The sequence below is a fragment of the Mercenaria mercenaria genome, chromosome 6, assembly GCF_021730395.1.
Source record: "Mercenaria mercenaria strain notata chromosome 6, MADL_Memer_1, whole genome shotgun sequence".
Classification (NCBI taxonomy): domain Eukaryota; kingdom Metazoa; phylum Mollusca; class Bivalvia; order Venerida; family Veneridae; genus Mercenaria; species Mercenaria mercenaria.
This window is the reverse complement of record NC_069366.1, coordinates 40,073,829-40,088,122: the sequence shown is the minus strand read 5'-3', so window position 1 is coordinate 40,088,122 and position 14,294 is coordinate 40,073,829. Positions and strand designations below refer to the sequence as shown.

General features: G+C 38.6%; 1 protein-coding gene across 1 annotated transcript in view; it reads right to left on the bottom strand.

Moving 5' to 3' along the window:
• The window catches only part of LOC123549120 (diacylglycerol O-acyltransferase 1-like), a 282,902-nt gene that overhangs the window by 182,515 nt on the left and 86,093 nt on the right, over positions 1–14,294 (bottom strand). Inside the window, exon 4 of the mRNA XM_053546772.1 lies at positions 9,650–9,735. Within this exon, the coding sequence (XP_053402747.1) occupies positions 9,650–9,735 (86 nt within the window). The remainder of the gene's footprint in view (positions 1–9,649; positions 9,736–14,294) is intronic.

Below are 14,294 nucleotides of genomic sequence, written 5' to 3'. Positions count from 1 at the left end.
AAAACGAATAAAAATTATTAAAAACCGGAAATAAAACAGGAGAATCGCTGCTGACGTCAGAGTAACGTCGGCACTTTTACGCACATAAACACAAATTATTTCATTACTATGATCTATTGTTTGTTAATTCACGGATACGATAAAGTGAAAAAATATAATATCATCTTTAAAATTTACCAAATACTAGACGAACATGTAGTATTGGGTGTTTACGTAATCTAATCAACACGCGACAAACCACTCTAATTATGTAATAAATAATTTGGTTTTTAACACGTGGCGAGTTTTGAATTTACCGTTAATCGCGATAATTGGATTAAATGATGATTAAAATTAGAATGTTTGCAGGACAGTCACAGAACTTGATTGTGTTGTTTTTCGTAACCGTTCCCGAATCAAGTAAACAATAGTTGGCTCACATTGTTTTCAAAATGGGTACGATACGAAATATATTCCCTTGGCTGGATTATTTGGTCATTTTAAGCATAGAATATTTTCTTGAAATGGACAGAGACTCGCAATTTTCTCACATAAAGATTCATGAGAGAGTGAGAACACATTGCCTTTTTCAAACCTTATTCAAATAGCGTTGGCTATACAAATTGTGTTCGTTATACCAACCTCGGTTACAAGGAACTAGTTCGCTATACGGATATAAGGAACCTCGGTTATAAGAAACAATTTTTAAAGGTCCCGAGCTGTTCCTTATAAGCGAGGTTTACTGTATAGTGAAAATACATCAAAATCAACCTTAAATTTAAAGTAAAAAGGGGACATAATTCATAAAAAATTGATGTCAGAGTTAAGCACCTTATGTCACATGATGTGGGTGATGAGGTTGAACAACTATTTTAAGTTTGAATCAAATCCTTTTAGTAATAACTGAGATAGAGTGAAAATACAACAAAATTAACCTTAAATTCTAAGTAAAAGGGGACATAATTCATGAAAACTTGGTGTCAGAGTTATGCCCCTTGTGTCACATGATGTGGGTGATGAGGTGGAACATCTATTTTAAGTTTGAATCAAATCCATTTTGTAATAACTGAGATAATAGATTTCGGGACGCGACAAAACTGACTCCTATATACCCCCCTCCAAACATGTTTGGTGGGGGTATAATCACTGAACCATACCATTAACAACAACATACACAATCAGGCTTGGCAGTAGTAATTTCTGTGAAGTTTGGTGAAATTCCAACCAGTGGTATGGTAGAAATAGCACAAATGAAAGAACTTGACAAATAAAGGCTCATAACTACGCTGGAAATCATTTAATCAGAACATGACGATAACACAAATACGTTTCACACAAATCACTTATGAGGTTTGGTCAAATCCAGCCTTATTGTATGCAGCAAGTAAAATAGGACTTGGCACTAATCACTCCTGTAAGGTTTGGTGGAAATCCACCCTATTATATAAGAGAAGTGGCTAAAACATCATAAAATTTGACAAATAAAGGGCCATAACTCTGTTGGACAAGAGCTCTCCGTAAGACAGCCAATGCTCGACTATTCGAATTGTTGTCCCAGAAGCAAGAATATTACCCTAAATATTAAAATATCTATAGAGTTTCAATCTAGTATATGCATTATTTTTTAAGATAGTAACTTGCATGCAAAACTTAAACCAGGATTTTCTAAGTCCAAAAAGGGGCATAATTTGGCCAAAATGCATGTGTGAGTTATGGGACTTGATGCTATCACCTAGTTTTATAACCCCAGACACATGAGAAGTTTCAGTTCAATGTCTGCATTAGTTTTGGAGACAGTAACTTGCATGCAACACTAACCAGGATTTTCTACGTTCAAAAGGGGGCATAATTTGATCAAAATACAAGTCAGAGTTATGGGACTTGACCCAGTGAGGTTGTAAATTGACCTAGAAAAAGAACAAGAGGGTCATGATGACCCTATATCGCTCACCTGTTAAACTTGACCTTGGAATCATCAAGATAAACATTCTGACCAAGTTTCATGAAGATAGTCATAAATGTGGCTTCAAGAGTGTAACAAGCTTTTCCTCTGATTTGGCCAGGTGACCTAGTTTTTGACCCCACATGACCCAGTTTGGAACTTGGCATAGAAATCATCAAGATAAACAGTCTGACTAAGTTTCATGGAGATAGGGTCATAAATGTGGCCTCTAGGGTGTTAACAAGCTTCTCCTTTATTTTGACCTGCTGACCTAGTTTTTGACCCCCATATGACCCAGTTTCGAGGATCATCAAGATAAACATTCTGTGTAAGTTTGTATCAAATCAAAGCACAAATGAAAATTTTGTCCCTTTCAGGGGCAGTAACTCTAGAACACATGATGGAATCAAGCCAGTTTTCGAAACGAACCGAGATCTTATAGTGACTTAAGTTGTATGTAAGTGTGGTTAAAATCAAATGCAAAATGTCACTTCTATTGTGTTCATAAGGTAAAAATTAACAAATTTTGGCTCTCTAAAGGGTCAATTAGGGGCCATAACTCCGGAACCTATGACTGGATCTGACGGATTTATCACGGAATCCAAGATCTATTGTGGTTTAAGATATCTTGCAAGTTTGTATCAAATCAAACCATAAATGAAGTCACTATATCGCTGCAAAAGCCAAAATAGCAAATTTTGGCCCTTTAGATTATACAGATAGATTTATTTCAACATAAAATGTCCAATAACATGGCAAGTATGATATAAACAATGTATGAAATAATATAGCCCTGTCAATCAACATTATATGTCAAGGATAACACAAGAAAGAGTTAAAATAAACTCTTATTTCCATTGTGGTCCTTAAAGGGGCCATAACTCTGGAACCCATGAAGGGATCTGGCCAGTTTTCAAAAGGAATGGAGATATTATGCCAATACAAGTTGTGTGCAAGTTTGATTAAAATTGATAGTAAAATGTGGTCTCTATCATGTTCACAAGAAATTATGGATGGACGACGGACGAAGGGCAATCACAAAAGCTCACCTTGTCACCACATGACAGGTGAGCTAAAAATAAGTTTCAAAGCTATATGCCTTTAAATGATAGCTATATGTACTTTAACCAGGATTTTCTAAGTCCAAAAGGGGGCTAAATTTGGCCAAAATGGATGTCAGAGTTATGGGACTTGATGCTATCACCTAGTTTTATCAACTCGTACACATGTAAAGTTTCAATTCCATATCTGCATTAGTTTTGGAGATAGTTACCTGCACGCAAAACTTGAACCAGGATTTGCTATGTAAACAAGAGGGCCATGAAGGCCCTGTATCGCTCACCTGACCTATTGACCTAAAGATCATCAAGATTAACATTCTGATCAAGTTTCATCAAGATATGGTCATAAACGTGGCCTCTAGAGTGTCAACTAGTTTTTTCTTTCATTTGATCTAGTGACCTAGTTTCTGACCCCACATGACCCAGATTCGAGGCTTACCTAAAGATCATCAAGATTAACATTCTGACCAAGTTTCATGAAGATATAGTCATAAATGTGGCTTCTACATTGTTAACAAGCTTTACACTTGATTTGACTTGGTGACCTAGTTTTTGACCCCACCTGACCCAGATTGGAACTTAACTTTAAGATCATCAAGATTAACATTCTGACCAAGTTTCATAAAGATATGGTCATAAATGTGGTCTCTAGAGTGTTCACTAGCTTTTCCTTTGATTTGACCTAGTGACCTAGTTTTTGACCCCACATAACCCAGATTCCAACTTGGCCTAAAGATCATAAAGATTAACATTCTGACCAAGTTCCATGAAGATACAGTCATAAATTTGACCTCTAGATTGTTAACAAGCTTTACCTTTGATTTCACCTGGTGACCTAGTTTTTCATCCGACATGACCCAGATTGAACCTGACCTAGAGGTCATCAAGACAAACATTCTGATGAATTAAAATGAGTTTCAAACTTAAAATTAGGTCTCTAGAGTGTTAACAAGCTTTACCTTTGATTTGACCTGGTGACCTAGTTTTTGACCCCACCTGACCCAGATAAAAACCTGACCTAAAGATCTTCAACATTAACAATCTGACCAAGTTTCATTAAGATATGTCATAAATGTGGCCACTAGAATGTTAACTAGCTTTCCCTTTGATTTGACCTGATGACCTAGTTTTTAACCCCACATGACCCAGATTTGAACTTGACCTAAAGATCATCAAGGTTAACATTCTGACCAAGTTTCATTATGATATATTCATAAATGTGTCCTCTACAGTGCAGATAAAAACCTGACCTAAAGATCATCAAAGTCAACATGAGTTTCAAACTTAAAATTAGGTCTCTAGAGTGTTAACAAGCTTTACCTTTGATTTGACCTGGTGACCTAGTTTTTGACCCCACCTGACCCAGATAAAAACCTGACCTAAAGATCTTCAACATTAACAATCTGACCAAGTTTCATGAAGATGCAGTCATAAATGTGGCCTCTAGAGTGTTAACAAGCACTTCCTTTGATCTGACCTGGTGCCCTAGTTTTTGACCCCACCTGACCCAGATTTGAACTTGACCTAAAGATCATCAAGATTAACATTCTGACCAAGTTTCCTGAAGATACAGTCATAAATGTGGCCTCTCGAGTGTTAACAAGCTTTTCCTTAGATTTAACCTGGTGACCTACTTTTTGACCCCAGATGACCCAATATCAAATTCATCCAAGATTTTATTGAGAGTAACATTCTGACCAAGTTTTATTAAGATTGGACCAAAATTGTGACCTCTAGAGTGTTAACAAGCTTTTCCTTTGATTTGACCTAGTGACCTAGTTTTTGAACCCAGATGACCCAATATCAAACTCGTCCAAGATTTTATTGAGGGTAACATTCTGACCAAGTTTTATTAAGATTGGGCCAAAATTGTGACTTCTAGAGTGTTAACAATCAAATTGTTGACGACGGTTGGACGACGTTCACAGGGCGATCACAAAAGGTTCGTGCTCAGGTGAGCTAAAAAGGGGACATTATTTGGCCAAAATACATGTCAGAGTTATGGGACCTAATGAGGTTGGTAACTGACCTAGAAAAAGAAACAAGAGGGTCATGATGACCCTGGATCGCTCACCTGAGTAATATGAGCTACATGTTTCAAATGTCAAACTGATGATAAAATATTAAGAAAGTCAGGTCACATTCATGGTCAATGAAATTCAGTTTTACGATTTGTGTGCAAAACTGTGTAAGTCATCAATATTTCAAGGCTGTATCTTAAACAAGAGCTGTCACTAATGGTGACAAATACCCCCGCAGCACCTTGACCTTTGACCTGGTGACCCCAAAGTCAGTAGGGGTGGTGTACTCAATAAGTACTATTAGCATGTGAAGTTTGAAGGTCCTGAATGAAGTGGTTTGCATGTAAAGTGCCTTCATGCAAAAAGTTAACGTTGGCCCCTGTGACCTTGACCTTTGACCTGGTGACCCCAAAGTCAGTAGGGTTTGTGTATTCATAAAGTACTATCAGCACGTAAAGTTTGAAGGTCCTGGGTGAAGTGGTTCGCAAGAAAAGTGCCTTCATGCAAAAAGTTAACGTTGGCCCCTGTGACCTTGACCTTTGACCTGGTGACCCCAAAGTTAGTAGAGTGGTGTACTCAATAAGTACTATCAGCATGTGAAGTTTGAAGGTCCTGGGTGCAGTGGTTCGCAAGAAAAGTGCCTTCATGTAAAAAGTTAACGTTGGCCCCTGTCACCTTGACTTTTGACCTGGTGACCCCAACGTCAGTAGGGGTGGTGTACTCAATAAGTACTATCAGCATGTGAAGTTTGAAGGTCCTGGGTGCAGTGGTTCGCGAGTAAAGTGCCTTCATGCAAAAAGTTAACATTGGCCCCTGTGACCTTGACCTTTGACCTGGTGACCCCAAAGTCAGTAGGGGTGGTGCACTCAATAAGTACTATCAGCATGTGAAGTTTGAAGGTCCTGGGTGCAGTGGTTCGCGAGTAAAGTGCCTTCATGCAAAAAGTTAACGTTGGCCTCTGTGACCTTGACCTTTGACCTGGTGATCCCAAAGTCAGTAGGGGTGGTGTACTCAATAAGTACTATCAGCATGTGAAGTTTGAAGGTCCTGGGTGCAGTGATTCGCGAGTAAAGTGCCTTCATGCAAAAAGTTAACATTGGCCCCTGTGACCTTGACCTTTGACCTGGTGACCCCAAAGTCAGTAGGGGTGGTGTACTCAATAAGTTCTATCAGCATGTGAAGTTTGAAGGTCCTGGGTGCAGTGGTTCCCGAGTAAAGTGCCTTCATGCAAAAAATGAACTAATGGACGGACAGTTGAAAATTAATATGCCTCCCTTCGGGGCATAAAAACAAGAAAGTAGGTCAGTAGGTCAAGGTCACAATCAAGTGACATCATTTTACGTGGGGTCATCAGGTAATTATAATTAAATAGTCTTGGAAATAGGATCAGATGATTTTTTAAGTATTTTTCCTATATAACTCACATAATAACTAAGTGACCCCAGGGGGCCTCTTTTAACCCCAGGGGCATAATTTGAACAATTTTGGTAGAGGACTACTAGACAATGCATCATACCAAATATCAAAAGCCTAGGTCGCATGGCTTCTGACAAGAATATTTTTGAAGCTTTTTCCTATTTAAGTCTATATAAAACTTGGGACCCCCAGGGCAGGGCCTCTTTTCACTCCAGGGGTACATTTTGAATAATTTTAGTTGAGGACCATAAGACAATGCTACAAACCAAATATCAAAGGTCTAAGAGTTGTGGTTTCAGACAAGAAGATTTTTAAACTTTTTTTACTATATAAGTCTATGTAAAACTTGCGACCCCCGGGGCGGGGCCATATTTGACCCTAGGGGGATAATTTGAATAATCTTGGTAGAGGACCACTAGATGATGCTACATACCAAATATCAAAGCCCTAGGCCATGTGGTTTTGTACAAAAAGATTTTCAAAGTTTTCCCTATATAACTCTATATAAACCATGTGACCCTCGGGGCGGGACCATATTTGACCCTAGGGGGATAATTTGAAAAATCTTGGTAGAGGACCATTAGATGATGCTACATACCAATTATCAAAGCCCTAGGCCATGTGGTTTTGTACAAGAAGATTTTCAAAGTTTTCCCTATAAAACTCTATTTAAACCATGTGACCCACGGGGCGGGGCCATATTTGACCCTAGGGGGATAATTTGAACAATCTTGGTAGAGGACCACTAGATGATGCTACTTACCAAATATCAAAGCCCTAGGCCATGTGGTTTTGTACAAGAAGATTTTCAAAGTTTTCCCTATATAACTCTATATAAACCATGTGACCCCCGGGGCGGGCCATATTTGACCCTAGGGGGATAATTTGAACAATCTTGGTAGAGGACCACTAGATGATGCTACATACCAAATATCAAAGCCCTAGGCCATGTGGTTTTGTACAAGAAGATTTTCAAAGTTTTCCCTATATAAGTCTATATAAACCACGTGACCCCCAGGGCGGGGCCATATTTGACCCTAGGGGGATAATTTGAACAATTTTGGTAGAGGACCACTAGATGATGCTACACACCAAATATCAAAGCCCTAGGCCCTGTGGTTTTGGACAAGAAGATTTTTAAAGTTTTTCCTTTCGGTTGCCATGGCAACCAGACTTCTGCATGGAATTCAATTCTTTGAACATTTTGAAAGGGGGCCACCCAAGGATCATTCCTGTGAAGTTTGGTGTAATTCTGCCCAGTGGTTTTCAAGAAGAAGATTTTTTTAGGAAATGTTGAAGGATGGACGACGCACAACATTGAGCGGTCACAATACCTCACCATGAGCCTTTGGCTCAGGTGAGCTAAAAAATGTTTCAAAGCTATATGCCTTTAAATGATAGCCATATGTACTTGCATGCAAAACTTTAACCTAGGTGTGAAGCCAACGTCGACGCCGAGTAGAGTAGAATAGCTAAAAACACTAAACTGGAACAAGCCCATGACATGCACAACTAGACTTGACAATGTCACTTTTGTGAAGTTTGATGTAAGCAGTTGCCAGGAAAAGGTAAAATTCAACAAATCAAGAGACATAACTCCACTGAAAATCACTGAACCAGAACATGCCAATAAAATGCACAGTGAGGCTCGGCACTGATCACTCCTGTGAGGTTTGGTGGAAATCTGTCCAATAATATAAGAGAAGTGGCCAAAAAAACATAAAATTTGATGAATGAAGGGCCATAATTACTCTGCTCAAAATTATTTAAACCGGAAAATGCTGATGATATGCAAAATGAGGCTTGGAACTGATCACTTTTTGTGAAGTTTGGTGTAAATCAGTCAAGTGGTGTTGAAGGAGTTGCATGAACAAACTTTGTGACAGACAGACAGACAGACTGACAGACACGGCAACCCATTCCCATTAGTGGAGACACCTGCTTATGTACAAACTTAACCAAAAACTGCTAAGTCAAAAAAGGGGCATAACTTTTGTAACAAGAGCTGTCCGAAAGACAGCACACTCGACTTCTCTCAGTGCATGACTCTGAATTAGAGCTTTGCCAGTAAAAGGGGCATAAATCTGTCGAAATTCTAATCAGAGTTACGGGAATTGTTTCTTATGGTGTAGCCTTTGATAGTAACAGAGATATTGGACGTTATATTAAACTTTAACCAAAAAATTCCAAGTTAAAAAGGGGCATAAATCTGTCAAAATTCAAATCAGAGTTATGGGGATTGTTTCTCCTGGTGAAGACTGTGATAGTTAATAACTATTTTAAGTTTCAAGTCAATAGCTCTGATAGTAACAGAGATATCTGACTTTATCAAAAACTTTAACCAACAGCAACGCCGATGCTGGGGCGAGTGCAATAGCTCTACATTTTCTTCGAAAAGTCGATCTAAAAATGCAAAGAAGAGTTATGGAAACTGTGCACTGCATGTCAGATCAACACACAAAACAAATGTGTGGAGTTTCAATCCATTCCCATAAGTGGGTACTGAGATACCAGCTTACATACAAAAACTTGACCAAAAATTGCTAAGTCAAACAAGAACGCCAGACTGTCACAAAATATGCCTGTCTAAATGATTCAAGGGCCATAATCCAAGAGTGCCTGGGGCGATTTGGGTGGTTATCAAACTATGCCGAGATATTATGCCCATAAACATTGTCAGCAAGTTTGGTGAAGATCGGATGCAAACTGTTCGACTTAGAGAGCGGACAAGGCTAAATTCGCAGTTTTTCGAGTAATTCAAGTGCCATAATCCAAGAGTGTCTGGGGCGATTTGACTAGTTATTGAACTTGGCCGAGATATTATGCCCACAAACATTATCAGCAAGTTCGGTGAAGATCGGATGAAAACTGTTCGACTTAGAGAGCGGACAAGGCTAAATTCGCAGTTTTTCGTGTAATTTAAAGATTTTTCTCTATTTTTAGGTCTAGCAGCCCATAAGAGGAGCCAAGTGTCCTCATTTGAAGAAGTTTGAAAGAGGACCTTGTCAAATGCTACAGACCAAGTTTGGTGTAATTCCTACCAGTAGTTTGAGAGAAGATGTTTATATAAATTGTGGACGAAGGACAATGGATGATTATCATCACACAATGGAAAATCCATCTATACTAATAGCTCACCCTGAACCTTCAATTCAGGTAAGCTAATTAATACAATCCCAAAGTAGCTTACTAATTACAAGTGTTATGTTTCCAAATTAACATGAACCTACCAGCTAAAAGTGCAAGGTTTGCCACACTGTACGGCTGGTTTAGGAGTATCTTGATCCAAAGTATTGGATCTATCAGGATACCATACCTACAACAGAAGCATAATTAGCAATTAAGTAATTCTCATTAAATTATGTAACTCTATGCGAAATACTGACTCTTGTGGACTAGTCCATGCTATTCTTAATGGAAAGGATAACCTTTATTTCTATTGGTTGGGGGTCACCTAGTTATCATTTCTTTTCAACTGTTTTAAATTCTTGCCATTTGGTTTCTTCAGCTGAAGAATACTATTGTAAATTAGAAAATTTTCTATTGGTCGGATACTGTACCTGATAGGTGGTGTTCTTGCACAAAGTTTAAATGCTTGTGGTACTGTATGCGCGAGAAATGCATTATTGGTAAAATATGTCATCACGCGATGGCGTGCTCTCCTCCACCCCCCCCCGCTCCCCCCGCACACTCCTGTCACTATACATGGTTTTATACATGCAGACATACATGCAACATACAGCACAAACTTTTATTTTTTGACTAAGTCAAGGGCAATAACTCTGGTAAAGCAAAGTGAAACAAAAGGGCCAAGATGGCCCTAGGTCGCTCACATGAATAACACACCATAACAGTGTAAACATAGTTTGACCTAGTGATTTCATGGAAAAAAATATTCTGACCAATTATCATTAAAATTGGAGCAAAAACCTTGAGTATAAACAAGTATTTTCTTTGATTTGACCTAGTGACCTAGTTTTTGACCCCAGATGACCCATATTCCAACTTGACCTAGATTTCATCAAGGCTATCATTCTGACCAAACTTCATGAAGATCAATTGAAAAATACAGACTCTATCGCATACACAAGGTTTTTCTTTGATTTGACCTAGTGACCTAGTTTTTGATCCCAGTCAACCCATATTCGAACTTGACCTAGATTTCATCAAGGCAACCATTCTGACTAAATTTTATGAAAATCCAGTGTAAAATGCAGTCCCTATTGCATACACAAGGTTTTGCCTTGATTTGACCTAGCGACCAAGTTTTTGAACCCAGATTACCCATATTCAAACTCGACCTATATTTCATCAAGGCTGTCATTCTGACAAAATTTCATGAAGATCAGTTGAAAAATACAGACTCTATCGCATACACAAGGTTTTTCTTTGATTTAACCAAGTGACCTACATTTTTACCCTAGATGACCCATATTCAAATTCTACCTAGATTTCATCAAGGCAATCATTCTGACTTACTTTCAGGAATATCAATTGAAAAATACAGCCTCTACCTCATATATAAGGTTTTTCTTTGATTTGACCTAGTAACCTACTTTTTGACCCAAGATGATCCATATTCAAATCTGACCTAGATTTGATCAAGGCAATCATTCCGACTTAATTTCATGAAGATCAATTGAACAAGAGCTGTCCGTAAGACAGCCAAGCTCGACTATTCGAAATATTGTCACAGAAGCAGGAAATTATTACCCAAAATGTTAAATATCAAAAGAGTTTTAAGTTTGAAAGGGGACATAATTTGACCAAAATGCATATCAGAGTTATGGGACTTGATGCTATCAACTAGTTTTATAACCCCGAAGAAACATGTTAAGTTTCATATCTGCATTAGTTTTGGAGATAGTAACTTGAATGTAAAACTTTAACCAGAATTTTCTAAGTCCAAAAGGGGGCATAATTTGCCCAAATACATGTCAGAGTTATGGGACCTGATTCTGTCAACTAGTTTTATAACCCCGAAGACACATGTGAAATTTCAATTTAATATCTGCATTAGTTTTGGAGACAGTAACTTGCATGTAAACTTTAACCAGAATTTTCTAAGTCCAAAAGGGGGCATAATTTGCCCAAAATACATGTCAGAGTTATTGGACTTGACCTAGTGATGTAGGTAATTGATCTAGAAAAAGAAAAAATAAGTTTCAAATCTATATGCCTTTTGGTAATAGCTGTATGTACTTGCACGCAAAACTTTAACCAAAATTTTCTAAGTCCAAAAGGGGGCATAATTTGGCCAAAATGAAGGTCAGAGTTATGGGACTTGCTGCTATGAACTAGTTTTATAACCCCGAAGACACATGTGAAGTTTCAATTCAATATCTACACTAGTTTTGGAGATAGTAACTTGCATGTAAAAACTTTAACCAGAATTTTCTAAGTCCAAAAGGGGCATAATTTGCCCAAAATACATGTCAGAGTTATGGGACTTGACCCAGTGAGGTAGGTAATTGATCTAGAAAAAGAAAAAATAAGTTTTAAATCCATATGCCTTTTAGTAATAGCTGTATGTACTTGCATGCAAAACTTTAACCAGAATTTTCTAAGTCCAAAAGGGGGCATAATTTGGCCAAAATACATGTCAGAGTTATTGGACTTGACCTAGTGATGTAGGTAACTGATCTAGAAAAAAAAAAAAATAAGTTCCAAATCTATATGCCTTTTGGTAATAGCTGTATGTACTTGCACGCAAAACTTTAACCAAATTTTCTAAGTCAAAAGGGGCATAATTTGGCCAAAAAACAAGGTCAGAGTTATGGGACTTGCTGCTATGAACTAGTTTTATAACCCCGAAGACACATGTGAAGTTTCAATTCAATATCTACATTAGTTTTGGAGATAGTAACTTGCATGTAAAACTTTAACCAGAATTTTCTAAGTCCAAAAGGGGGCATAATTTGCTCAAAATACATGTTAGAGTTATGGAACTTGACCCAGTGAGGTTGGTAATTGACCTAGAAAAAGAATAAATAAGTTTCAAAGCTATATGCCTTTAAATGATAGCTGTATGTACTTGCATGCAAAAACTTAACCAAGGTGTGACGCCGACGCCGACGCCGACGCCGACGCCGACGCCAGGGTGAGTAGAATAGCTAGACTATTCTTCGAATAGTCGAGCTAAAAATATAGCCTCTATCACATACACAAGGTTTTTCTTTGATTTGACATAATGAACTACTTTTTGACCCCAGATGACCCATATTTAAACTTGACCTAGATTTCATCAATGCAATCATTATGACCAAATTTCATGAAGATCAATTGAAAAATACAGCCTCTATCGCATACACAAGGTTTTTCTTTGATTTGACCTAGTGACCTAGTTCTTGACCCCAGATGACCCATATTCAAACCTGACTTAAATTTCATCTAGGCAATCATTCTGACCAAATTCATGAAGATTAACTGAACAAGAGCTGTCACTAATGGTGACAAACGCCCCCGCAGCACCTTGACCTTTGACCTGGTGACCTTGACCTTTGACGTGGTGACCCCAAAATCAATAGGAGTCGTGTACTCAATAAGTACTATTAGCATGTGAAGTTTGAAGGTCCTTGGTGCAGTGGTTCGCGAGTAAAGTGCCTTCATGCAAAAAGTAAACATTGGCCCCTGTGACCTTGACCTTTGACCCCAAAGTTAGTAGGGCTCATGTACTCAATAAGTACTATCAGCATGTGAAGTTTGAAGGTCCTGGGTGCAGTGGTTCGCGAGTAAAGTGCCTTCATGCAGAAAGTTAACGTTGGCCCCTGTGACCTTGACCTTTGACCCCAAAGTCAGTAGGGGTCGTGTACTCAATGAGTACTATCAGCAAATGAAGTTTGAAGGTCCTGGGTGCAGTGGTTCGCGAGTAAAGTGCCTTCATGCAAAAAGTTAACGATGGCCCCTGTGACCTTGACCTTTGACCTGGTGACCCCAAAGTCAGTAGGGGTCGTGTACTCAATGAGTACTATCAGCATGTGAAGTTTGAAGGTCCTGGGTGCAGTGGTTCGCGAGCCAAGTGCCTTCATGCAAAAAGTTAACGTTGGCCCCCGTGACCTTGACCTTTGACCTGGTGACCCCAAAGTCAGTAGAGGTCGTGTACTCAATGAGTACTATCAGCATGTGAAGTTTGAAGGTCCTGGGTGCAGTGGTTCGCGAGTAAAGTGCCTTCATGCAAAAAGTGAACGTTTTGACTAACGAATGAACGAACGGACAGACAGTTGAAAACTAATATGCCTCCCTCTGGGGGCATAAAAAATTTATTGTAAGCGAACAAACAAGAGGGCCATGAAGGCCCTGTATCGCTCACCTGACCTATTGACCTAAAGATCATCAAGATCAACATTCTGACCAAGTTTCATTTAGATATGGTCATAAATGTAGCCTCTACAGTGTTAACTAGCTTTTCCTTTGATTTGACCTGGTGACCTAGTTTTTGATCCTAAATGACCCAGATTCAAACTGGACCTTGACACTATCAAGATTAACATTCTGACCAAGATTCATGAAGATACAGTCATAAATGTGGCTTCTACAGTTTTAACAAGCTTTTCCTTTGATTTTACTGGGTGACCTGGTTTTTGACCCCAGATGACCCAATATCTAACTCGTCGAAGATTTCATTGAGGTTCTGACCAAATTTCATTAAGATTGGACCAAAATTGTGACCTCTGGGGTGTTAACAAGCTTTTCCTTCGATTTGACCTGGTGACCTAGTTTTTTACCCCAGATGACCCAATATCAAACTCGTCCAAGATTTTATTGAGGGTAACATTCTGACTAAGTTTCATTAAGATTGGGCCAAAATTGTGACCTCTAGAGTGTTAACAAGCTTTTCGTTTGATTTGACCTGGTGACCTAGTTTTTGATCCCAGA